The sequence below is a fragment of the Arachis duranensis genome, chromosome 3 (genome assembly GCF_000817695.3).
Source record: "Arachis duranensis cultivar V14167 chromosome 3, aradu.V14167.gnm2.J7QH, whole genome shotgun sequence".
Taxonomy (NCBI): domain Eukaryota; kingdom Viridiplantae; phylum Streptophyta; class Magnoliopsida; order Fabales; family Fabaceae; genus Arachis; species Arachis duranensis.
This window is the reverse complement of record NC_029774.3, coordinates 8,115,551-8,143,029: the sequence shown is the minus strand read 5'-3', so window position 1 is coordinate 8,143,029 and position 27,479 is coordinate 8,115,551. Positions and strand designations below refer to the sequence as shown.

The 27,479-nt window shown below is 28.9% G+C and overlaps 3 protein-coding genes across 5 annotated transcripts in view; all 3 read right to left on the bottom strand.

Moving 5' to 3' along the window:
- The window catches only part of LOC107477334 (DEAD-box ATP-dependent RNA helicase 42), a gene marked incomplete in the record, with an annotated part of 5,849 nt that extends 4,950 nt beyond the window's left edge, over positions 1-899 (bottom strand). For both annotated transcript variants that reach the window (XR_008006879.1, XM_021137564.2), the window contains 2 exon segments: positions 1-423; positions 654-899. Coding sequence is in view for 1 of the 2 variants with exons in the window: in XM_021137564.2 (XP_020993223.1) it covers positions 1-388 (388 nt within the window).
- Positions 900-2,474: 1,575 nt separating this feature from the next.
- LOC107477435 (uncharacterized) lies at positions 2,475-4,404 on the bottom strand. 2 transcript variants are annotated; one of them, XM_016097447.3, is made up of 3 exons: positions 4,197-4,404; positions 3,348-3,550; positions 2,475-3,138 (listed from the first exon to the last, which is right to left on the bottom strand). In XM_016097447.3, the coding sequence occupies exons 1-3, from the start codon at positions 4,290-4,292 to the stop codon at positions 2,802-2,804; spliced, it is 636 nt and encodes a 211-aa protein (XP_015952933.1). In that variant the 5' UTR covers positions 4,293-4,404; the 3' UTR covers positions 2,475-2,801. The 2 variants fall into 2 exon arrangements, with proteins under 2 accessions (XP_015952933.1, XP_020993222.1); XM_021137563.2 differs by lacking the exon at positions 4,197-4,404 and adding an exon at positions 3,915-4,030.
- A 3,935-nt stretch (positions 4,405-8,339) lies between these two features.
- LOC107477413 (gallate 1-beta-glucosyltransferase 84A24-like) overlaps positions 8,340-27,479 on the bottom strand; it is a 21,567-nt gene continuing 2,427 nt past the window's right edge. Inside the window, 1 exon segment of the mRNA XM_021136647.2 lies at positions 8,340-8,642. Within this exon segment, the coding sequence (XP_020992306.2) occupies positions 8,340-8,642 (303 nt within the window).

The following is a 27,479-nucleotide window of genomic DNA, read 5'->3' as shown; positions in this document are numbered from 1 at the left end:
TCGCCCTTTCTCTCCTTTCCCTCTCCTTTTCTTCCCTCTCCCTTTCCTTTTCCCTTTCCTTTTCCCTTTCCCTTTCCCTTTCTCTTTTCTTCTCGCGAGCTCTTCTTTCTTCCTTGTCTTTATCTCTGCGCTTCTCCTTCTCCTTCTCCTTCTCCCTCTCCCTCTCCCTCTCCCTCTCCCTCTCATACCTATCATCAGACTCATCACTACTATGATCTCTATCATGCCTTCTGCTATCCCGGTCACGGTCCCTCTTCTCCCTATCCCTATGCTTCCCATTGCTTCTATCCTTGTCCTTTTCCCCGCCCCTGTCACGGTGGCTCCTCTTGGAATCATCTTCCTTCACTTCGGAATCTTCTCTCCTTGATTTATGCTTTCCATCTTCCATCGGCTCCCTTGAGTCCCTTCTCCTCAGATTTCACGCTGCAAGCAAAAGCAAACATTTTAGACACACAAAAAAAAACCCACAAAGTAATCCCAAACCCTAGCAGGCAAATTGGGAACGTTTGTACGCGCTATTAATCGGGTGGCACATGCATCCAAGTAAATAACGAATTAAGAACAGCACGAACATATTACGTAGCACGCAAAAAAATAATTGAAGAAAAAAATAAATAAATGAACTGAAATTGAAAGAGAAGAAGAAAGCAAACCGCTATAATTGGTAGGGCTAGGGCACTGGCTTAGCGATTGATAAACAAAAACGTCTTTACTCCAATCGATGGAGAATGAATCGCAGCAAGAAATGCAAAACGGAGATACAAGAATTCAAGGATGCAGGAGATGGTAACCTAGTGAGCGTGATGTGTTGTTCAGGCGAAACGATTTTCGACTCGTTTCCGCTAAGAACTGACAAGTTGAAGGTTTTGAAGCAAGCAAGTAGCCCAACAAAGAAAGAGAAAAAAAATAAAAGAATAAATAAATATAGGCTTAAATACCTTTTCTTTCTTTCTTTTTTTATTGTTTGGGAGATTTTTATTATTGGATTTTGCTTGCCTTTTTTTTTTTTTTATGACTCAAATTCCAAATTCAAGCTAATCGAAATTGCTGAACTAAACAAATTCAATTTAATTTGCAAGCCAACAAAATCCCAAAATTTGAATTAAATGGAATCTTAAATTTTATAAATCACGTAAATTGAACTAGATTAGATAGATCAAATTTTTATTATCAATAAAATTTAATCAAAACCAAGTGAAGTTTATTAGAATTAAATTTGATGTATTTTTTAATTATGATTTATAAATGTGAAAAGTAAGTATTTTCTTTATAATTAAATTAGACTTTTTATGTTTTTTATTTATCTTTTTAGATATATAGTCATTTATGATTAATAACAACAACTAAATTATTCACTATACAAATTTTTTTAATTTAATTTTGAAATAATAATAGTGAATAAAATTTTACATACTTTTCTAATCAAGTTAATATATTTAAAGCCAATGAGTTACAACTCAAATTGCATAATCTCTCTATATTCACCTAGAGATACATATTAAATTGATCATCTGACATATCTATTGTTCACATTGTTTAGTATTCTCATTATTAAGTTAATATGTTTCGATATTTTTTATGTAGTGTGTGAAAATTAATTACTTTAGTTATATGATAAACATAATTAATTACAGTGTATAAAAGTGAACATTTATATTTTTAGTTAATAATTTTAGTCAAATAAATTTCAAAAGTTTTTTATTTTTCTTTACATTGCTCCTAATCATGATTAAACTTGTATCTACTTGTTGCTATGATGTAGTCTATATGTTTTATTCATGAACTGAGCAACGTCCTTGCCGAACAGGTACCCAACTAAGTAACTTAATTCTCAATTCTTATACATATATTTCAGGTATAATCCACATGGTTAGAAAGTAATTATTCCAATAATCAATAGCTTAGAATGGGTGCAAATTCCATTTAGAAGAATGCTTAGGCTGCATTATTCCACACATCTAGACTAGTTTTCCAAGAAAGGCAAATAAATTGTTGCTTCAAAAGTAGGCAGTATCAAATCTAGTTTGATACAATAAAGGAAAAGAAGGTAAGAAACAACGGGGTATTAGATCCATATATCCATGCAAGGAAATCAGACAATCAAGTCTTGTATCTACTCGAATCTCCTTAGCTCAATGTCGAGAATCTTTGATGTTCCAACCATTTCAAAGTTGGTAATATGGTTAATGCCATTATTCAGTAATTTTATTTTATTTTATCATTTTGATACTAACATGAAATAGAATGATATGGCAGAAACTGACTAATTGAGTTATTAGATTCTTATCTTATATTCAGGATGTCACAGAAAAGGAGTTGATTTATGGAATGGTGCAATGTAGAAACTTTTATACTATAAGATGATTTTGAATTTGGTGCAATGGTTAAAATATTACAACCAATAGAATAACAATAAGTACATTAACAATAAACAAATGGCCAAGGATTGATTTTGGTAATAATAACAGTATGAATTGAAATGAAAACGGAGGCAACATCTTTATTCTGTATTGTATGTCAGAACCAACATAACTCCCTCACAAAACATTCTTGAGACAGATACATGTACATAGTTAATTAGTTGTTACATAAAAACAAAACTCTAACAAATACTATTTCTATGAATATGAATAAAGCTTGGCTTACCTTGGAAAACTAGATGATGTACATATCTCAAAACATAAATGATGTATTTTTTATACTATCTCTATATTTGAGTCCTACTCCAACTGCTAGACACAACAATAGAATTATAGACCTTTTTTTCTAACTATAAAAGAAATAGGAACTAGTGCTGATTATCATGTGAACTGTCTTCTGATGTATGTGTCTTCATGTACAAACACTGGGTCATGGCTAACTTGAGTTGGTGGTATCTGAGGTTGTCCCATGGCTATGCCCCCATGATTTGGATCCAAGGAATCACAAGAGTTGTTACCATTTTTTCCCTCAGCTAAGGTAATATAATAGACAATACCAAAGGCAACACTTGCAAGGGATAAAATTGCACACCCTGCAAACACCCTAGGCTTCACAATGTAGCAGTAGTAGTTGCCAAAGTATATGCTCTCTTCGCCGTGTTGATCATTCAGGGCCGCAGCAGTTAGCAACAGAAGAAACGCAATAACAAATGTGAACCTGTTCGAAAAGAGTGTTTTAATCACAACAATCATTGACCTCGGTGCTCATGCATTGAATCACCAACATGGTTGAACTCAATACTTAAATTACATACAAGTTCTTATAATTATATATCAGAAGTAACCTAATCAAACACCACAGAAACAATGTTCTCAAAATAAAAACAATATAGGCCTAATCACTAATCAGGCTACCAGCATAGTTACCAGGATAAAGAGAAGCTGATCAAAGCCACCTTCCAACTGGAATCAGGGATTTGAGGGAATTTCCGGCAACAAATGCAGCCGGCTGCGACGTTTATGACAATCTGAGATACCATGAGAGCCAGAGCTGCAGTTAAACCAAGAGGTAGAGCTGGAGTTCGAGGATATATGCATTGATTTGGGGTTACAAATTGAACTTGAGAACGCTGCACATATTACAAAGTAATAGTTATTATAATTGATATATAGGAGCTTTCAATATTTTCAATGTTAGTATGTCACACATACATCCGAACTTCCAAACAATTGTCAAAGCTAGAAATTGCAAAGCCAACATCATAAATAAGAAACAAAAGATACTAAATCTGCCAAAAGTTCCTTAACAAAAGAAGCAAAAGTAAATTGCTTAATGAAAACTATCACCAGTAAGTTTTATTTGAACATCATATCACTCTTATTTTGTCTCCTTACAGAAGATTGATGGCAAACCTTACCATCTTTCTTTTTCTCAGATACAATATTATCCATCCAAAATTAACAAAATAGAAAAGGATTATCCAATTAAGTTACCATAGAAAACAAGATTAGTGACAGCACCATAGAGAAAGCAAAATCTTCTTGATGAACAGTGTAATAAGCCAAAAGAAGAAACATTAAAGTTGTTAACTTCTCAATTAGACGGCTGAAAAAGAAAAGTATATAATAATGCTCAAAGATACCAAATTTAAAAATCTTGCATAATACACAAACACCTATTACGCAACAAAACTAATCTAAAGTTCGATTCTTTTTTCTTTTTTCTCATGTGCCAGCAAGGAATTGAACCAAATAGAACACTACAGACAAAGTTACCTTAATCCTTGTCGCTTCTGCACCAAAGCTAGTTGCAGCTGACAATAGACCCAAGAATCCAACAACACAACTCACCAACAGAACCTTTCTCTTCATTCTCTCTTCTCTACCTGTTTCTATAGTCTTCCTTTTAACCGTGAAATTATTTGTTAAAGTGTAAGTTGGGGAAGAAGTGAGTGGTGACTATGAAACTTTTATTCTGCCTCTGTTTAACTGTGCCATGATAGTACCTCACCATTATAAATAAATAAATACTAAGAGTGAAGTGGCTACAGGTGAATTTATATTTGAAATATTTTTCCTTAAAAAAATATTAAGAATATAATATTTCAAAAACTTAAATTACAAAATGATAAACTGCAAACATGGAAAGACGAAATGATAAAATGCAAAAACATACTGAGAAGAATTCTTATTTCAAATTGTTTATCATATTTATAAACGCAATTTCCTTATAAAAAAATTATCTATGAATAATTGTGGATCTGTTTTAGTTTTTTTTCTAATCTATTATCTATTATTAAAATCAGATTTTTTTCAATTAATAGCATAACTGACAAGACATATTTTTAAAGATATCTTTTAATATTTTATTTGATTCACTTAAATACATTAATTAAATAATTTAATTGAGATAAATATCAAATTATTTAATATTTTATTTGATCATATTAATTATAAGTAATTAATTACATTAATTATTTGATTTGGCTGAAATAAATAAATTTATTTTGATGTAGATAAATATTAAATTATTTAATATTTTGTTTGACTACATTAATTATAACTAATTGGTTATATTAATTAGGATAATCTCTTTTATTTTACAAAATAACATGGATCACATAGTACATCATTATTTAGACATGAGATGAATAGATGCATTTTCTCTAATTGTTGTAATCTAGAAAAAATAGTACCAAAGAACACTTTGTAAGGTGTGTGAAGTATGTTTGTCCTATTGTGCCATAATATGCAAAAAAAAAAATTTCTAATTTGCTAAAGTTAAACGGATATCTTTACTTGAGTATTCATTGTATACAGCCCTCATTTTTTATTAGCAACTCTAATCATTTTTAAAGTAGGCCACTTCTAAATCTCACCATTTTGAGTATTAAAATAAAACAATAAGATAAAGCAATAGTAACTCTTGAAATAGAAATAAGATTACATTTAAAGCTTGACACATATAAAACTTCAAATAAAATTCCGTTGAGGAAAAAACGATTCCACATAAAGTTATAATAGCTTGTGAATCATTTGGCATGACAATTTTAGCTAGATTAATGTGTTTAAAAGAAAGTAAATATTTAAGACTAAAGCAAATGTGAGCAGTTTATCACTGCTCTGGACACATTTCAACGTTATCATGTCGATACTTAGATTTACTCAACCTCTTGAGTTAAGATCAAGTTAGCCTAACCCTCAATACTTAACAAAAAAAGTTAAGAATACAAGAGTACACAAGAAAAAAAGTTTTGGTGAAAAGAACACTTTATTATCTAAATGTTTATTACAAATGACTCACACACCTAGCTCTAACTCTCACCCCTATTTATAGCCATCCACCTCCTCAATGGATAGTTAGGATTAAATCTAATCAACAGTCTAGATTGATCATCTAGAACCTTCACTATAAATATCTATCCTACCATATTTCTCAAAATATTTCTAGATCATTTTCATTCCATACTACTATTCATACTTCTATATACATCTATATATATCCACACTCTTCTATAATACTCTACAACCTTTCAGAGTCTCCTAGAATCTTCTAGCGTATTTCGAGACCTTCTAGAACTTCTAGAATATTTCAGAACCACCTAGAGCATTCTCAAATATTCCAGAAAACTAAACAAACACAATTAAATTTAACTTTCTAAAATTTACAGTGACATTCTTTCCCACCTATTACATAGACGTCCTCGTCACGTTCTGTTCATGATAGCATTCTAAGTGTTCTTGAAATTGCCACAGGTCTTTACGAGCTTCCCAGCTAGCATCGGTTATCGGGAGTCCTTTCCACTTGATCAAGTATTAGATACTTGGTGGTACTCTTCTTCGTCGCACGACACGATTAGCTAAGATCTCTTCGATTTTCCTATCAAATGATCTAATCACCACAGCGGAGCATGACTCGAGTCACCTCTACTCAGTTCATCTTGGTCTTCATGATATGGTTTAAGCATACTCACATGAAAAATCGGGTGGATCTTCATAGAGGGAGGGAGTTGTATTTTGTAAGAAATCTCTTCAACATGCCCAATGATCTCAAATGGCCCTTCGTATTTGTGGATCAAGCTCTTATGACCTTTATGAAAGGCTTTGAATTGTTGTGGAAGAAGTTTAATCATTACCTTATCTCCCACTTGATATCTTTCATGCCTCTTCTTCTTATCTGTTAATTTCTTTATCCTCTTTGCAACTTTGTCGAGGTAAGAACGAATGGCATCTGCCTATTATTCCCATTAATTAATCATATGATAAGCTCCAGGGCTCTTCCCTGAGTAAGAGGAAGAAAGAGAATATGGTGTAAGCGGCTGTTGTCTAGTCACAATCTCGAATGGACTCTTTTCTGTGGACCCACTCCTTTGCAGATTGTATGAGAACTGAACAATGTCTAGGAGTTTTGTCCAATCCTTCTGATTAGCGCTTACAAAATGTCTTAAATAACACTCGACTAAAGCATTCACTCTCTCAGTTTGTCCATCTATTTGAGGATGGAAGCTTATCCAAAAATGAAGCTCCAATCCAAAAAGTTTGAACAGCTTTGTCCATAGTCATCCTGTGAAGCGTAGATCTGATACTCTTAGGTAATCCTCAGTACTTCACCACATTCTTGAAGAATATTCATGATGCTTCCTCTGCAGTGCAATCAGTATTCAGTAGGAGTAGGTATAAAGGTAGCATACTTCGGAAATGGATCCACTACCACGAGGATAGATCCAAACCCCTCAAACTTCAGTAAGGCAGAGATGAAATCCAAAGACACACTTTTTAACGATCGCTCTGGTGGCAGCAGAGGTTCCAACAATCCACTTGATATCTTGTTTTCAATCTTATATTGTTGGCACATAAGACAAGTATTCACATAGCTCTCCACTTCATCCCTCGTTTGAGGCCAATAATAGAAAAATTCAATAAGTGCCAAGGTCCTTTGTTGGCCTTGATGACCAACCTATTTGGTGTTGTGGCATTCCTTCACTAGCTTTCTCCTTAGATTTTTTCACTTAGAGATGTATAGTCTTCTCCCTTTGGTGTAGAGAAGGTTGTTTTCTAGCCAAAATCTTTTGGTCTTACCTTCTCTAGCCTACTCCACCTACTTTTTGTCCAATGGATCATGATGCAACCCCTCTTTGATGGTATGCACAATATCTCCTTTGACCATGAAAATGGCTGCCAACTCAGCCTTACGGCTCAGTGCATCTGCTACCACATTAGTCTTGCCAAGCTTGTATTTAAATTCGAAATCAAACTTGGCTAAGAAATCTTGCCACCTAACTTGTTTGTGGCTTAACTTTTTCTAAGTTTAGAAGTAGCTTGTAGCCACATTGTCTATCTTGACGATGAAGTATAAACCAAGCAAGTAATGTCACCAAATTTTCACACAATGTACCACCACGATCATGTCCTTCTCTTAGACAATGTATCACCTCTCTATATCATTCAACTTACAACTCTCGAAGGCAATAGGATGTCCTTTTTGCACCAAAACTCCTCCAATAGCATAGTCAGAAGCATTAGTATAGACTTCAAACACCTTTGAGTAGTCGGGCAGTGCTAGTACTGGCCCTTCTATGATAATAGCCTTCAATTCATCAAAGGCCTTTTGATACTCCTTTGGCCATTTTCAAGAGTGATTACTCTTGAGAAGATCAATTAATGGTGCAGCCTTGGCGGAGTATCCCTTGATGAAAGCTTGTCGAAAAGTAAAGCTCCGATCCAAGAAGTTTAAACAGCTCTGAAGGAGCATGAATATTTTTCAAATTTCCATCATGAAGAGGTTCTATGTTACTGGAATAGTGTAATAAGTGCTTCCTTCTGCCTATCTGAGAAATATCCCATTCAAACTGATTTTCTTTTCATTTTTGATAACAGCTTAGGGGCTGCATTCTGCATTACTCGCAATTAGCATTGAGTTCACTGAAGTAGCTGAATGTGGTACTCCATTAGAGTGATTTGTGGGAAGCCATGCTTCTGATAACATGTATCCACAAAATGACCTTGTTTTTCACAATGCGAGCAAAGCTTGGGAGCTCCGCTCCCAGTACCGCTGCTACCTTTTACCATCACACCCCCTTCCTCTTCCTCTGACATTGTTGGCTCCAAACGGCCTTTTTCACCTTCAGTGTTGATAAATTTGGTTCTTCCTTGGCTACTCTGGTATGTCTCAAAGGCATTAACAGCTACAGATTTTGTGTAACCAGCATTTACTAGCGCATTCTAGAATCTAGTTCAATGAGATGCATCATTTATCTCTCTTGTTGAAGAAGTAGAGAGAGCAATATTCACATCTGGAAGGGCCTAAAGCAACATAATCTGGAAGCGTACACTTATATATCGGTCATTTAAAACTCTAGGAAAACATATCATATAGGATTGCAATCTATATTGCCTCATTATGTCTAATTCACCATTACAATTACTCAAACAAGCACAAGTTGGTATGAGTATGAATTCATCTAGTTCTTTTTATGTCTCTTTCAATTTGTATAGTAAGAAGTGATGGATAACTCACCTTATTTTGTGTTGAACAGATCCTCCTCAAGTTCAGCAATTCGAAATAAATTACCCTAATAGAATTGATGTTTGAGGTCCTTCCATGTAGAATGCACAATAATACACTCTGCAGAATTTTTAGGCTCAACGAGCCATGTAACCATGACAGCACGAATGTGTTGTACCGGTCCCTGAGGTGGTTTGAACAATATGTCCTCCATGAGTCTAATTTTGTTCTTTGAGTTTAGATAGATCTACACAAATTTAGATCAGGTGTGATAGTTTAGTGTGGTTAGTAGAGTGATTACGAGTGCTAAGTGTCTCACTTGGATGGAAGTATAGTAACAATACTTGAAGGATCTTGAAAAAAATTGATGTTGGATTTGAAAGTGGCTTGGATTGGTTGAAACTGAGCAATTATCCTTTTAAAGTTTTGAAAATTTGCTGTAATAAAACTCATTGCACCGTGATAAAGCTCTATTTAAACATGTAGAATTGGATAGTGAAAAAGTGGAATACATAAAATCCTAAACACATAAACCTTAATTAATTTACTCTAACAAACTATACACATTAGAGTACTTAAAGATTACCTAATTAATAAGATAAAATACCAACCAAATTTATATAATTACATATATGTTAACTCTCTTATAGTATTATTATTAATATATAGTCTCAATTACAAGATGTGTTAGGTAAATTTGAACCTCATAAGAGGATCAAACATTTAACCATAACAGTGGCATCTTATTTTTGGTTGGGTGGCAATCCAACATTTTGTAAGATTGAGAACATTGTTTGTAAGGATTGTATTTGTATAATTTTTTCTTTTCTTGACTAGCTTCTAATGCTAAATTTTTTTTGTTTGTGAATGTCCCAAACTTAAATGCTTACCAAGTTCTATTGGTTCATCTTTTCTTTCTTTTTTTTTTCTTTTTTTTTTTTTGAGAGAGAGTTTTTATCTCACTACATAAAACCATATATACGGAATACCTATTTAACAGAGTAAAATACCAACCAAATTTACATAATTACATACTTATAATTCTATTATTAATATATAAACATCCGAGTACTAGGGATAATAAACATCTTCCCAAAAGATTAAGCTAATTTTAGGATTCACCAAAAATTGAACTCTTGACCTTTTGGATCTAACATTATAATACCATGTCATGATACCACTCATCCCAAAAACTTCAACTGATGGAAAAATGTAACACTAATGATTATATCTCTAATACTCCATAAACATCCATTGTACACATTGTACAGATATTCTATTGGCTCCTCATACTTTTCTTTATTTTAAAGATTGCACTGAACAAAATAGTAAGTTGGAATATGTTGATGATGAATCTAATAAAGTCCTAACTGATTTTACATTTTTGCAATCTCTTTGCATAACATTTAAGACCTAAGAGAGTGAAGAACTTTGAAGGAGGATAACATGCTAAGCCAGCTTTTCTACTCTAGAAATCCTTTTTACAATTGGATATCTTACTAGCCTTATATTCTTATTATTTAATATTTGATTTCTTTACATGTTACGGTACTTAATTACATAAAAAATTTTAATAATTTTTAAATTATATTTAGAATAATACTGATAAGAAAAAGTCTAGGAGTCAGCAGTTTTATTGATTTTTGGCCAGCATATAACCAGTAGAGAAAGGTGAGCCATTAGATTACACCAATCTCAAACCATTAAATCATTATTGATAGCTATTTGATGGCTATCAATCACAAAAGTTGTTAGCCCCCTAACATTGCTCTACTGATAATATTAAAAGGGAAAATCTCTGGTAACGAATCTTGTAGTGACTAAAGGTGGTCATTCTTTGACCTGTAAGTATTTGTTCGACATGTAGCATTGGTCATTGCCGGAGAAGCTTTAGTAATCGATACTAATTAATGATGCTCTTAGTGGGTGCACAGGGCCGGGAGTCTAGTTCAACGCAACCCTCACCAATGCAACCCTTCAATGCACGACGATAGCCGCTGCTCCTGTCCGCCACTACTTTTGCCGCCGACTGCATGCGAAAATCACCCCCTACTGGCTTACGCGACCAAACCACCAACAACACTTGAAACTCTAATTCATCATCGATGCTTCATACTGTCGCTCTTTCAAGTTCCAACTTGCTCAATCTTACTGAAAATTTACAAATTTATCTCCATGATTTGCTATTTTAGTTAAATTGTTAATAATTATTGGTTAATAACTATTTAATAATTCATAGATTTTATCCTAGCACATTAGCTACTTGATTACTGGGGTCAAATTATCAATTCATTCATGCCAAACTCTATCACGTGTCCCATTTAAATTTGTTGGTGGTCTTGGCCACCTTAGTCATTCAACCCACATATCCACTACAAACATCCCCATATTAAAAGGTGAATTATACCCAACTCCCTCTAAAATAATATGTAAGTTATTTTTTATAATGTGTTAAATTTTAATTAGTCATCATCTTAACTATAGTTAGATTATTTTGTAATTTATTATTTGAGATGGTAATGATATAATTTCTTAAGATATCAAAACCCTACTTCCATTAAAACAACTTTTCACTCCTCCATTCTTTTTTCATCGCGTAGCTTCCGTCCTTTCAAACATCGCTGTCGTGACTCGTCGTCATCATTTCTTAACGATGTCGTTAAATTCTCGTCGTCCGTAATTTTACCGTCCTTCCCAATATAAGCAGTGCGGACTTTATCGTTATGTCCTATCCTCTCACTCGAACCTTTTTTTCGCAGTTGATCACTCATTGTCAACATAATTAATGGTTAGTTTGGTTATTAAATTTTTTATTAAAAAAATATATTTTTATTTAATTACATGATGGAACATATACTCGTATAATATAATAAAATAAAATCTATTTAAAGTACTTAAAAGTATAATTAAAATCAGGAACATATAAATATAATAATAAAATTTGTATTTTAAACAAGTAAACATATCTTTTATCGTACATAAAGTATTTAAAAAAATAAACAAATGGTTAAAATTAATAACACTAGTTTAAAATGATAAAATCCAACTTTTTTACAAGTATTTTTTATAGTATTTTTATTCTTTTAAATTTTAATTTATTAGTACTTCATTATTTACTTAATAATTAAACAAATTATTTTTTGTATTATTCTAAAGAAGAGACCAATATAACAGTTTAAAAAATAACATAAAAATGATATTTTAAATAAAAAATAGTTAATATTAAAATTTTTTAATGTATTTTGTATTTAAAAATTTTAATATTAACTATTTTTTATTTAAAATATTATTTTTACGTTATTTTTTAAACTGTTATATTGATTTTTTTAAGATATACAAAAAATAATTTCTCATAAAAATAATTTGTTTAATCATTAATTAAATAATAAAGTACTAATAAATTAAAAACTAAAAGAATAAAATATTATAAAAAATATGATAAGAAAGTTAGATTTTATCATATTAAATTTTTGTTATTAATTCTAACAATTTATTCAATTTTTTTAAATGATTTATGTATGATAAAGCATATGTTTACTTGTTTATAGTACAAATTTTACTATTATATTTATATATTCATGATTTTAATTATATTTTAAGTACTCTAAATAGATTTATTTTTATTATATTATATTTTACATATGAATATATGTTCTATTATGTAATTAAATAAATATATTTTTTTAACAAAAAATTTAATAATCAAACTAATCATTAATTATGTTAGTAAGGAGTGATTCACAGTAGAAAGAGAAAATTCAACGACGTAGTTAAGAAATGATGCACTCGAAAAAGAGAGATAAATTGCGTGAGAGGGCACGACCGCGACGACGATGCTTGAAAGGATCGAAATTACGCGATGAAGGAAGAATTGAGGAATATAATGGAAAGGTGCTTCAGTTAATGGGAGTGAGATTTTGATATTTTAAGAAATTATATCATTACCATCTCAAATAATAAATTACAAAATAACTCAACTATGGTTAAGATAATGATCAATTAAAATTTGACACATTATGAAGGATAACTTACATATTATTTTAGAAGGTGTTGGGTAGCATTCACCATATTAAAAACATATAAAATATTACTTACTTCAATGGTTATATCGCATTTATTACAATGTTAAGGGACATTATTTAAATTTATTTATACCACACTAGAACACACACTCTTTGTATGTAGAAACAAACTTGTTATTTATTAACAAAGTAAAATACAAACTAAATTTATATAGCCATAAATAATATCTCACTACACATAGTCATAAATACCTAAACCTTAATAAATTTGTTCTAACAAGATATATACATGGAATACCTAATTAATAAAATAAGATACAAATCAAATTTACATTATTACAAACTTATAATACTATTATTAATATATAACTTCAGTTACAAGATATGTTAGACAATTTGAACCTCATAAGAGGATCAAATATTAACCATATCATATCAGGATATGTGGCATTTTATTTTAGGTTAGTAGATAATGCAGCATTTTACAAGATTGAGAATATTATTTTAAAGATTGTATTTATGTAATTTCTTTTAACATTTTTTAATACTAAAACAAGGATAATAACCCGTGCCATGCACGTGATAAAATTGAAATTATAATTTTAAATTATTTTATTAAAATTAATTTAAATTATAATAATTTAATTAATAAATAAGTAATATGATGTGTATTGTTTATTCTTTTTTAAATATGATATTAAGTATATTAACTCAAATGTAACTATTAAGTGTATAAGAATTATGTTTGAATTATGAATTCTTTAAATAAAATTATCCCATTTAAAATATTTAAATTATGATTTCAATCATAAATTACAATTATGATTTAAAAAAATTTGATACGATATTATATTTTTTCTCCACTTCACTATTAATATACTGATATTGCAAGTCTATATTACAATATATATTTTTCTGAATCTTGATTGAAAAAAAAAATAGTTACGTGTTTCTATCATTCAATTTATTTAATACACCATATGCTAACACTAATGATATTTTTAAAAAAATATATATTGATAAAAATAGATATAATATGATTATAAATATAACATAAATAAATAAAATATATAAGTAAATACTAAACCAATATGCTTACCAATGTCTTTGTTAAATTTTGTAAATTAGAGAATTATTATGTATTCAGTTGTTTAGTGATCACATAGCTGATCAATTAATTAGATTGTAAATTGATATCACAATGTGCATTTTATTTTTTTTTCTCATTTCTAAATGAAAGCGAGAATTAAGAGAAATAAGTAGTAATATATATAAAAAAAGATTTTGCACTACAACACATAATTATTACTAAAAAAAATATTCACATTAAAATATTAAAATGTTACATACGTACTGTAAATCATGAATATCAACTACAATCTACTGGTCACTTCTCCTTATCTTTTACTATGATATAAGTTTTTCTTTTTCACTCAAGAGTCCAATAATATCTAATTGAACAAAAAAAATTAAATTAAAAGTACCAAATTAAGAACAGATGAGTGAATAATATAAGAAATTAAATTCCGCTTGATTCTTCAATCTCAAAATTTGAAAAGACATAGACCTTCATTTATACCAATTCATTCTCAAACATTTTTATCAAATAGTTCTTGATTGAACAATAAATTTTATCGTACTGCTACAAAATAAATTAAATATAAAAGTTATCAGCTTCTACAAAGCTATTAAAAAGAATTGTCTTTAACTTGTGGAATGGCATACTTATCAAATTAACTTAAAATACGAATTACAAATATTTTTAAGAATTTGATTTTGATGCACTGACAATGTAAAGTAGTTTTACACATGCATCTAATTATATAATGACACATCAGTAAAAATAACTACTTTTCACATTGAATGCGTGAATGGTCATACAAAAGAACGGATGTGATTGCACGATTGTGTAAAACATTTTACACTGTCAGTATATCAAAATTAAACTCTATTTATAAATTGAACTTAGCATTATTTGAAAAAATTTAGTAAAAGAATCAACTAATTTAGTAAAATAACTATTTCTATGTAAGTCATCTTGTTCTTGTCAACTTGGATGGGACTTTCTATAACCTTATAATTCTGGTCTTTATTTTTCATATTTTTTCTTCGTATAATTTACTATAGGTGATACTATTGATAGGATAGTAGACAATAGCCATTAGATATGAAAAAGAAAAAAAATAGAATAAAGACTATGTCAAAATTATAAATTTTTTAAATGATAAATATGTGAGAGAAAATTCACTATTACTTATTATATATATATTAATAATATGTCAATTTAAATGATAAATATATGAGAGAAAATTCACTATTACTTATTATATATATTAATAATATGTCAATATTTTAAAAAATATACTAATAATACTAATAGTTTAAATATTTGCTTCCGACATTACTCAAAATTAAATTGGGATTATCTCTAAAGTCTTAACACTATAAACAGGATATAATTAATATCTAATATTTTAATAATTAGATACCTAAAATAAGTTAATAAATAACAATAATTAATACTTAAAATATCATATATATATATATATATATTTGTTTGTTTGTTGCTCTAATATATTTTATCATATTGCTTTGATACTTAATGTTCATATACGTAAATCCCGTAAAATTAGCGAATAACTAATCAATAAATTAATTTTTAATAAAAGAAATTAGAAATATGAATTCTATTGTTTAATAAGATAGAGCTAATTAAAATAAGAATTTTGACACTAATTTCAAAAAATTTGGCCTAAGATTAAGCCGAACTAGACAAATCGGGCCTGTATTGGGCTCAAGGCCCAACCCACACTCCTTTAACCCAATGAGCTTCAGCTCATTTCATCCCAAAACCAAAGGAAACACATTCCGGGGAGGGAGAACAAGGGAGAAAGAACTCAAACCCTTGCATTGATTTCAAATTCACATTTCTTCCAACTCCGAACTCTGATTGATGCACCGCTTGGGGCACGCATCCGCAGTAACGAGCTCTACAAAGCCCAGTGCCTAATTTGGTAAGGAAGTCTCAGTTTTAATCTCAGTTCTTCCTTCCCTAAATTTTCGAAAATTGTATAAGTGGGTGTTGAAATTTTAGTTCTTTTATGTTATAGAATCCGATTAGCTTGAAGAAAACGCTTAATCATGCTTCATTGGTGCTTGGGTAAGGTAATAACCCTTGAAGCCTAGTTTATTTCTTGATTAAGTGTGTTGGGTATTGAATTTTGGGTATGTATATGTGATAATATGTGTTAGGTGTGTATATATGTAAATTGGAGCATAGTTGTGAATGTTGGATGTATGGTGGAGCTTTGGGTGATATCATCTTGGAGATTGAGAATCCTCGGGGCTGAATTTTGTAACGTTTGGTGGTGTCTCTGGGTTATACGAGAAAATCGGCCAAGGTATGGTTTTGGTTTCTCGTATTTAATATATAATATCTTGTGAAAATTTAGGCTAGATGCCCATAAGATAGGTGGGAATGCATGAGTATATTAATTGCTTAGTGCCTTGATGATAATTGTTGCAATAGATTGAGTATTGGTTTGTTTTTTGACATTGGGGACGGAAATAGAATGCTAAATGATGATTTAATGATGGTTAAGTTGATAATAATGAATATGTATAGGTGATGGATTATTGATGATCTTGTTGGTATAATTGCGAAATCCATGTATGAGAATTTTTTAAAATTGAGGTATGATAGGTGATGGAAATGTGTAGAGTTGTGTTGCTGTGTTATAGTATGTGTTGGTGCTGATTAAGAGTATAGAAAGTTTGTATTGAATGGCGAATTAATGAAAATAGAGGTTTGAGAATTTTTATGAAAATTTGATTTTTGGCCAAACTATGGCGAGCCATAACTCGGCTTCTTGACCCCTAAATCCTGTCAAACATTATTCATGTGAAAATTGGGTTCGTGAAGTTTATGCCGTTTGAAGAACGGATGAAAAATATTTTTAAACGAAAATGTTATGTGCATCGAAAGTTTCGAGTGCAAAACTAAAAATTCTGCAACATTCAATATTTTTGTCACTCTGCATATTTGTGTACGTGACCACCACACACGACGCAACCAACCCTTTCGGGTTTGCCATCTCGCGTACGTGAGCAAGATGCTGGCGTACCCGAGCAAGGAAAAATGCACGCCCACGCGTACACAGAACCCCTGTTTTCAGCAAAAATTAATTTTGTGTTTTAAAATCAAATTTCAAATCTCTAAACCTCTATTTTTATTCTTTTATCCCCTAGATATTAGTGGTATGCGTAGGAATGAGATGAAGCTAGGAGAAGGTGGTAACTTAGGGGTGAAGTAACGTTGAAAAATGATGAATTATGTATGAAAAGTGCGAATATATGAGGTATACGTGATGCCATTGCTATAATGAATGATTATGCAATGATTATAAATGATTATGAATGCTTATGCGGCTTATGCACTCAATTTTATCTGAGATACGAGTTTCTCTAGGTAAAGAACCATGGCTTGCCACCATGTATTCTAGGTTGAGACTCGATACTCTGTTGACCTTATATCGTAAGGGTGACCGGGCATGTATAAATTCCCGGGAAGGATACCCCCAATGAGCAGATTTTATATATGAGAAAAAGCTATGCATAGATTCTTGGAGATGCACGACGGAGGACAGTCTAGGGTTTAGCAGCCGGACTTGTCGGGTTGGCTTGATAACCGAGAGATGAGACTCATTAGCCATAAGAAAGGCATACATCATATGTATATTGTCTGAATTGCTTGTTATGCTCTATTTGGGAATGCCTATGTGATTTTCATATTTTTAATTGTATACATGCTATTTGCATTACTTGTATCTAATTGTGTTTGTTATTGCCTGCTTGTTTGTCTGTGTGATTCCACCGATGTTGGAGGTTTCAGAGGAAAGAGGATAATGGAGGGTTAGATTTAAGATTTGATTATGTTAGGAATCCTTAGAAAATTGCCCTGATTCATGGCTTCTGCTTTATTTTGTTTAAGATTTATAATCTGAAAGTCAAAGCTCTAGGATTGCCTCTGGGTTTCCCAGGATCTTATATCTTATGTATGTGGCACCTTTACCATGCTAAGAACCCCCGGTTCTCATTCTATACCGATATTTGTATTTTTTAGATAGAGGTCGAGAGGCGCCTCGCTAAGCATCTGGAGTTTCTGCAGCAAAGTGGATCTTTGGGACATTATTTTGTGTACTGTTTATATATGACCATATGTATAGAACTCTCCTAGCGACTTGTTTTACTTTTGTGAACCTTAACTTTTTTCGTACGTAAGTAATCCTTATTCTTGAGCATTGCGCTTTTAATTTTACGATTTCGGTTTACCTATTCTTTAAGGCTCCTAGTGTACTACGTTCTTTCAATTATTATACATTTATATTATTTTTGAGGTCATAATACCACACCATCTCTATTTTATGACTTAAACATAAAGCTCTGTGTGGTAGGGTGTTACAATATACATTAAGCTATGTCTAGTATTTCTTTGGCATATGGATGCTCATAAATAGGGGTTGCTTCTTGAAATTTAGGAAAATCCTCTCTTTACTCTCTCCCTTTTAAAGTTTAATCATGTTTGTCATTAAGAGGGAGATTGTTGAGTCAATATTTGTTTTGATACCTTATGATGACAAACATAATCGATTATTTTCTAGTTTAACTAATTTAATTTATTATGATGATGAGCATTATAGAAATCAATCAATGATGACATAACAAGCAAGATAATATTATGTAAAGCATCTACATAAATAAGAAGATCTCAAGACAAGATAGGAAAATGATGCACCATGATTTCGAGTTCAAAACTTTTTTTCCCTTTTTTGTAAATAGAATAGAATCCATTGCACACTAATGGACAGCTACTGCACGTTAAGAATGAAGAACCAAGATGAAAAGAATCTCCATTCAATGCCAACGACCTCAAGCATAAATGGTGCAACAGCTAGTTGATGTAAAAGAAAAAGTATTCATACATTAAAGAAGAGATATGAAACTTTATATATTGATGAACTATGAAAAAAGAAGGCAATCATTTTCGTGCATGTTGTAGATCACACAAAATAGCATTTATTTTTCTTATTTTTTACTGGGTTCTTACTTCTCTTTTGTTTAGATTCAAGCTTACTTTGAGAGATACAAAAGGCAAAGAGCGTGGTGCATACAAAATTCGTTTAACCTTTGATTGAGAGTTTTGATTTCGAAAGTGTGCTGGGTTATAGCGTACTTGATTTTTCTTAACTAGGTTGGGTTAGCACCTAGGTGATTTACTAAACTTGGGATAACTTAGGTGGTTTACAACAGTCTGAGTCTCTTGAAATTGGTGATTATAATCTATACTTAATATACAAAATTTGAAATTGGAAATTGTTATTACTAATTCAATTAACTGGTTAATTGAGTAATAATTGTCAAATTATTAAGGTGCAAAATCATTAATTTACTCAATAGATTTCTATATTATTTATATTTTAAGTAATAATTTGAAATTATATTATTTATCCAGTTAATAATACTATTATTAATAATTATTTTTTGCATTGATTTTTAAATCAATTATTAAATAATTATTTTTGTTAAGATAATTGTTTATAAATTATTTCAAATTATATTTTGTTAAGATATAATTATTTAGATTATTACTCATGACACGGGTATAATTTCATTTTATACCAATTAATCAATTATAATTATATGACACGGGTGTAATTTTAATTTTATCTACTGATTATTTCCCGTAATAATATACAACATATTATTTACCGTGATAATTTGATTTGATTGATTTCTATTTTATTTATGTACATAAATGATTAAAATATATAACATAACTATCGTAATTATTATAATTTTATGATATAATTATAATTAACGTATTTTATCATAATTAAATATTGATTTGATATAATTATAATGAAAACTAATAAAAAAGTTTCCTAAAATAATATAATCATACATTATTTATGAGCTAATTATAATGCAATTAAAGATATTATTATATCATAATGTCTACTTACTATATTAATATAATATCAAAAGATACATGTTTCATTATTTTTTATAGATAAAATCAATTTTTATTGACAACTAAATTGTGCTTAGGACAACGAAAAACTATATATTTAGGTAGAGTTTTTTTTGTCAAATATAATGAAAATACCAATAAAGAAATAAAGAATAAAAATAAACTTAAATAATATACTTGACACCACTTTATTTTATTAATTATTAAATTATTCAAAAATAGTACATCCACGAAAAATAATCATAATATATGAATTGAGGCAATAATTTAAAATTCTCTAATTATAATTTAGTCAAATATAAAATTCTCTAATTATAATTTAATCAAATACTAATATTAAAACCAAAATTACTTAAACAATATTGAATCTATTCTAGTCTTTAGTCACGTATAGTATAAAGTCATTCTCGTAACGACAACTAACTGAAATAATATCGTAAGTATCAACATTTAAAATTCGTACAAATTTAAAATTAATAGTACATCAACAGAGTTAAAAACACAATGAAAAGGATGACAAAAGTATTGAGAGTTTGGGACATTTATTTTGCAGCTCACAATAAAAATCTGAGGACACTTGCTGCAATAAGAGCAATTAAAAAAAAACAAAAAGAAAAACAAAATCTAAATTTGAACCAAATTGACCAATTTAGGATGTGAATCTAATGAGAAATTATGCAACCAAACAATTATAATAATTTGATAAAAAAGGAGGATGAGTAAATTATAAATGTTAGATAATTAAAATTATTGATAAGTAGTTTAATAACGATCTACTTAATTTTAATTATTTTAATTATAAAAATAAATTACAAATGTTAGATAATTAAAATTATTGATAAGTAGTTTAATAATGCATTAATAATTAAAATATCACAACTGATATTACAATTTTAATCGAATAATTAAAATTATAATAATTTACTCATCCTCCTTTAACCACATTCCATTAGGTTGGTCATAATAGGTGAGTAGATCCAACAATCATTCGGTAAAGTAGAAATTATTGCCCCTTCTTTGAACGCTTACATCCATGTAGTTGGAATCCGAATCAGTGAAGACAACTCGATGAGATATTTTATAGATGTGATGCATTGTAAACGATTGTGGTAAAAGACAATTGAACTGGAACATTAGACGATAAGAACAACTTAGAATAACAACAATTAATAAATTATTAAAAGAATAATATAATAGAATGAGTATATGAAAAATATTATAAAAAATTATAAATTGTACCTTAAAAGAATCAACTTCAATAAAAAACGAAGAATACATTCTTATTCTATGAAGTAGTAAAAAAATACTAAATATAAAATTATGAGCTGACTCTCAAATTTAGATTCATGTACCACAGAAAAACACTATTTATAGACTTTAGTAAAACAAAAATAAATATGTAAATTACTTATTATTAAGGCAATTTTTTATTATGTACAGTAATTACGCATTATAATTGATAAGTAGTTTAATAGTGCATTAAATATTGATTTGATATAATTATAATGAAGATATGTTCTTAAATTAGTATAATTATATATTATTCATTAAATATTAAATATAATATAATAATATAATTATAATAAATAATTTAGAATAGATAAAAAATTTTATTCGTTTTGGAGGGAAAACGGACTCACGAGAGAGTGACACGTCACCCTTATTAGCTGGGAGAAAACCCAATTTTAGTATATTAAGCAGATATGTTTGCATTGAACAAATTAGTAAGTTAGAATATGTTGATGACGAAACTAGTAGAATCCTAAATTAGTTTTACATCTTTGCAATCTCTTACATTACATAATATGTAAGACCTAAAGAGTGGAGAACTTTGAAGGAGGATAACATGTTTAAGCTAGCTTACCATAAGCGGTTGTCATGCTTTAAAAATCTTCCCTACAATTGGATATCTTATATAAGTCTTGAGAATATAGAGATTTGTGAATGTCCTAAGTTTGAATGTTTTTTATTTGTTCACCTTTTTCTTTCTTTATGAAAAAGTTTCTTTTTCTTAAAAAAAAAAAAGCTAAACCTCTTGCAATAAATACTTTGTCACTAATAAAAATAATGAAAATAAAATCTCACTACATAAACCATATAAGTATCTAACTCCTAATAAACTTATTCTAACAAGCTATATATACATGAGACTACATACGGAGTACCTAATTAACAAAATAAAATACTAGCCAAATTCATATAATTACATACTTATAATACTATTATTAATATATAGTCTCAATTACAAGATATGTTAGACAAATTTAAACCTCATAAAAGGATCAAACATTTAACTATATCAAGTATTTTGTAACATTAAAATCATTGTTTTGAAGATTGTATTTGTGTAATTTTTCTTTTTCTTGAACATCTTTTAATACTAAAAGATCTTTGCATCGAACAAATTAATAAGTTGGAATATGTTGATGAGTCTGGTACAATAATTTTAAATCTTTACAATATCTTAAATTACATAATATGTAAGATCTAGGAGAGTGGAGAACTTTAAAGGAAGGGAACATGTTAACCCATTTCAGCTTACCATAAGCAAATGTTTTACTCTAAAAACTTTTCATACAATTGGATATTTTACAAAGTCTTAAGAATATAGAAATTTGTGAATGTTCCAAGCTTGAATGATTTGTCCTACTCTTACAATAAATATTTTTGTCTTAAGAAGACGGATAAAAATAATATCTCACTACATAAAATTTTAAACATCTAAATCCTAATAAACTTATTCTATCCAACTATATACATGAGAGTACGTACCGAGTACTTAATTAATTACATACTTATAATACTATTATTAATATATAGCTTCAATTACAAGATATGTCAAGCAAACTTAAACCTTATAAGAGGATAAACATTTAACCATATTAGGATATGGTGGCATCTTATTTCAAGTATTGGGTAGGCTATCCAATATTTTGTAAGATTGAGAGGATTGTTCTGAAAATTGCATTTGTGTAATTTTTTTTTTTATCATTTTTCCATGCTGAAAGATCTTTACATTGAATAAATTAGTAGTAAATTAGAATATGTTGATGATGAGTTTGGAAATGTCCATAACTTAAATACTAAATTCTATTTCTTCATTTTGTCTTTCTAAGTTTCTTTTCTAAAATAAGACTGAATCTCTCACTATAAATATTCTATCATAAAAAGGATTATAGAAATAATATTTCACTACATAAAGTCCTAAACACTTAAATTTTAATAAATTTATTTTAACAAACTATATACATTAGAGTACCTAAAGAGTACTTAATAAATAAAATAAAATACTAACCAAATTTACATTATTATATCTGTTAATTCTTCTACTACTATTATTAATATATAACCTCACAAGATGTGCTCGGCAACTTAACCTCATAACAGGATATGGTGATATCTTGTTTCAAGTTGGTAGGCAACTCACTCTTTTACAAGACTAGGTAAATGACTGCACATCTTTATCAAACATATAACATTTAACTGTATATATATTTATAAAGAGTAAAGACATATATTTTTAGTATTTATATCATTTTTAAAAAATCTAATAAATAAAAAATATAATTTTAACAAAATAATTTAACAAATTATTTTAAAAAATTCCTATATAATAGATCTTTTAAGAAACAAATTTTATGTAATATTTCATAGTGCTCATTTTGAAAAAGAGCAAGGTGTAGCAACCAATTTATATTTAAACTAACCTAATTTTACAAAAAAAAGGATAATTTTATTATCCAAATCAATAAATTTATTTGTAAAACCATGTAAGTAATACCTTTTTCTTATATAAAATTTTTAGAATTAATGTAAAAAACATAAATATATTTTTGGCTTCCTATTTTACTAGTGCTTTATATATTTAGTTAAAATCTATTAATTATATAAATTTTCTATTAAGTATATGTTCGGTAGCTAGACTTCTGAACGAGTAGGATATGCCAAATGCCTGAAGGGGGTGAGGTCGAGGCGTGAGGTCCCGTCGAGCTGACGGCTTGGAATGGAGGCACTTGCAAAAGGACTTCGACGCTCAAATCAGTGTCCGTACGAACGCACGACAGATAGGATAAAAGATAGGTGTTGTACCTTTGGGGAGGGTAGGACCCTCCCTAATATAGTCTGTATTAGGACGGGTCCCACATGGGTAGACCCACCTTCTAGGAAACTTCCTTCCCAACTGTCAGGTACCTCGTGGAAGGGGAGGTGACATTTGGCTCGCCTCCCAATTCGGGTTGCGTAAAGCCGTCGGGTCGGCCGATTACTCGGATTTAAGCTTTAGGCCAGCCGGAACCGGCCAGAATAGTATACAAAGATAAATGCCATTAAAAAAAAAAATAAATTGATCTATACTATATTGTCATTCACAAAATATTCAAAATTCTAAAAATTAGTATATAGTTAAATTCAAAACACATTAAATAAAAAACAAAAAAATTAGGTTCAACATGTCTTAATATTCATGTAATTATGTAAATCTGGTACTTAAAAAATTATATTTTAAGTGATTTTCTTTATCTAACTAATGTAAAAGACAAAACGTGTAAATTTTATATAATTTAGTAATCAAATATTTATTAAAAAAATATGTTATGAGATTGCAAAATTACTTTCATAATACTCAAATACAATTCATTTTTCTCTTCTTGTGCTTAACAAAAAGATACAATCTCAGCCAATGAGTTATAACTCAAATGGCATAATTTTTCCATACTTATCTAAGATGTCGCAGGTGAATAATTGTTGGATTTTGTCTAATTAATCCATAGGTAAGGTAAGAAAACTTTAAACCCTTGTGGTTATTCAATTATGTGAACTCTAGTATTAATTTGGTGAATTTCATGGAAATAGATTGAATTGTGTTGAATTTGGTGATTAGGAGTTAAATTGGTAGATATTGAAAGCTTGAAATATTGAATTCTGGAAGCTAGAAATTCAATTGGTGAGGAATTGGAGTTTTGAAGATTGAGAAACAGTGGATAATTGAAGTGTTCCGAGTTAAGGGAGGAATCGACCAAGGTATGGGTTTAGGTTGTCGTAGATAATATATAATTTTTCATAAAAATATAGGTTACATAACCATATGATAGGTTAAAAATGTATACGTATGTGGATGTTTAATAACCTTGATGGAAACATAGAATTATATTGAAAATGAATTGATGAATGATGACTTTGTTGATTGATGAGTTTGGTGTTTGATTATAATAATGTATAATGATGAATCATGTTATTTTGGTTGTGGATTGTCTGAAATGAAATTGATAAAATTGAAGTTTGGTATATGGTAGAAGGGATGGAATGAATATGGAATTGTCTTAAGTACTTTTTATAATACCCTATCACACAGAATTTTATGCTTAATTCATAAAATAGAGATGTAAAATATACATGCATAATATACTTGAAATAATATAGTTAAAAAATTATACAATATCTAAAAATAAAAAGACAAAAGTAGTCCTTAAAAAAAATATTATTTTTCATTCTTCAAAATAGATCATTATTAATAACAAAAAAATAATAATTATAAAAAAATAGTAAATTAGTAAAAAACAAAGAATTTTATTATGATTCAATCTTCACATGTCTCTTGAGTCTCTATATCTATTTAATAGAATTCACAAAAAAATTATATAATCAAATTTAAATCTTTAATAACAAAAAAATGTATATTAACCATTTTATGTATCATTTTATTTTAATAATTAAATTTTTACAAAGATTGAAAATATTGTTTGATTGATTATATTTATATAATTTTCTCCTTTTTTTTAGCTATTTTCTCATGCTAAAAGATCTTTGCATTTAACAGATTAGTAGGTTGAAATATGTTACATTACATAACATGCAAGACCTAAAGCTGGAGAGTTTTAAAGGAGGATGACATGCCTATGCTCAGCATGTTGTATCAACTTACTGTAAGCGTTGTCCTGTTCTATAAATCCTTCTTATAATTAGATATCCTACAAGTCTTTGAAAGATAGAGGTTAGTGAATGTCCCAAACTCAATTACTTATTAAATTTTATCTATGCACCTTTTTTTTGTAGAGTTTCTTTTTCTAAAAAAATAAAAAATTAAAAACCTCTTGCCATAAATATTTTGTCGTGAAAAGGTGATAAAAATAATATCTTATTTTTTAGAGTATTTAATAAATTTCATTTATTAAATTTAACATTAGTTTATTAGTATATAATCTCTTAATATATATAAAAGATTTTCAAACACTAATATTTTTAAGATTTGATTAATGTCCTTTCCATATTTTATATGAAAAAATTAGAACTTATTAATTTAGCGATGTTTTCAAAATGTAGTCTAAAAATTTAATGGTAATCTTCACATTGAATCAAATCATATCAAACAAGATTTAATTTTTTCTTTTTTAAACACAATAGATTACATGGAGTACATAGTATTTGTGCATTAAGATAATTTATTAAATATATCAGCTAGATATTCTTTTAAAAATTTTATTTTAAAACTCTTATAATAAAAATACTCAATATTTATTTTTTTTGTATTTATGTTTAAAATATATTTTTAAATGAAATTTATCATGAATATATTTAAATTGTATAAAATAATTATATATCTTTGGTTATTTATACAAATACCAAACAATAGTATAAAATAAAAAGAAACATAATAGTAATAGTAATATATTAATTGTATCTTTAATGTCTTATATGTGTTAAAAAATTTATCTTCATTATAACAATTTAATTAATGTATGTTGTATTTAATAATTATTCTATCCTATTTTTTTTATTATTTGTAGTCCTAAGTCAGTAAGTCCTAACCAGATTATTCTACTTGAGATTTTATAAAATAATTTTAAAAGTGTTGGGTATAGTAGTATGAGAAGATGACAAAATTTTATATTTGTATAGTAGTTTTAAGACACGATTACATCGCCTTTTTTAGAAAGATATTTGTCCCCACACTTAGTTGTTATAGGATTGATGACAATATTCTCTCAAAATACAATGAAACCTAAGAATTTCTTAATTAGCAATAGTAAGAAATTCTCAATTCTCTTGAACAAAGAAAATCTCTTAATAATTGATTAAAATGTACACTTAGTACTTATATTTCTGAAATAGTGGGCAATGACTTATTTATACATATCGCACGTAGCAATTATGATTAGTTACGTATACAAATGACTGTGTCTTTTCTATTGCCAATAGATACAATGTTTTGAATATACACAATTCTTAAAAAGTTGTGTTCCTTTAACCAATAAACACAATGTTTTGAACATACACAATCCTTAAAAAGTTGTGTCCTTTCAACCAAATAGTACTAAACAGTTAGTAACCATTTATTAATATTAATAATAATATCAATAATATTAATTAATCAAATTTGTAAATACCCTTCAAAAAATATTTAATATTATTAAATATTTTTTTGTAATAGTTGTACACTCCTAAAACACCCATATACAGGTATAGAAAAAATAAAGACCAACAAAATAAAATCATACCCAATATAT

Excerpts from the sequence above, each read along its gene's own strand:
- LOC107477435 (XM_016097447.3), bottom strand. The coding sequence starts at position 4,292 with ATGAAGAGAAAGGTTCTGTTGGTGAGTTGTGTTGTTGGATTCTTGGGT. Across the intron at positions 3,551-4,196 it reads CAGAAGCGACAAGGATTAAG|CGTTCTCAAGTTCAATTTGT; the intron begins GTAACTTTGTCT and ends TAATATGTGCAG. Across the intron at positions 3,139-3,347 it reads ATCAGCTTCTCTTTATCCTG|GTTCACATTTGTTATTGCGT; the intron begins GTAACTATGCTG and ends CTTTTCGAACAG.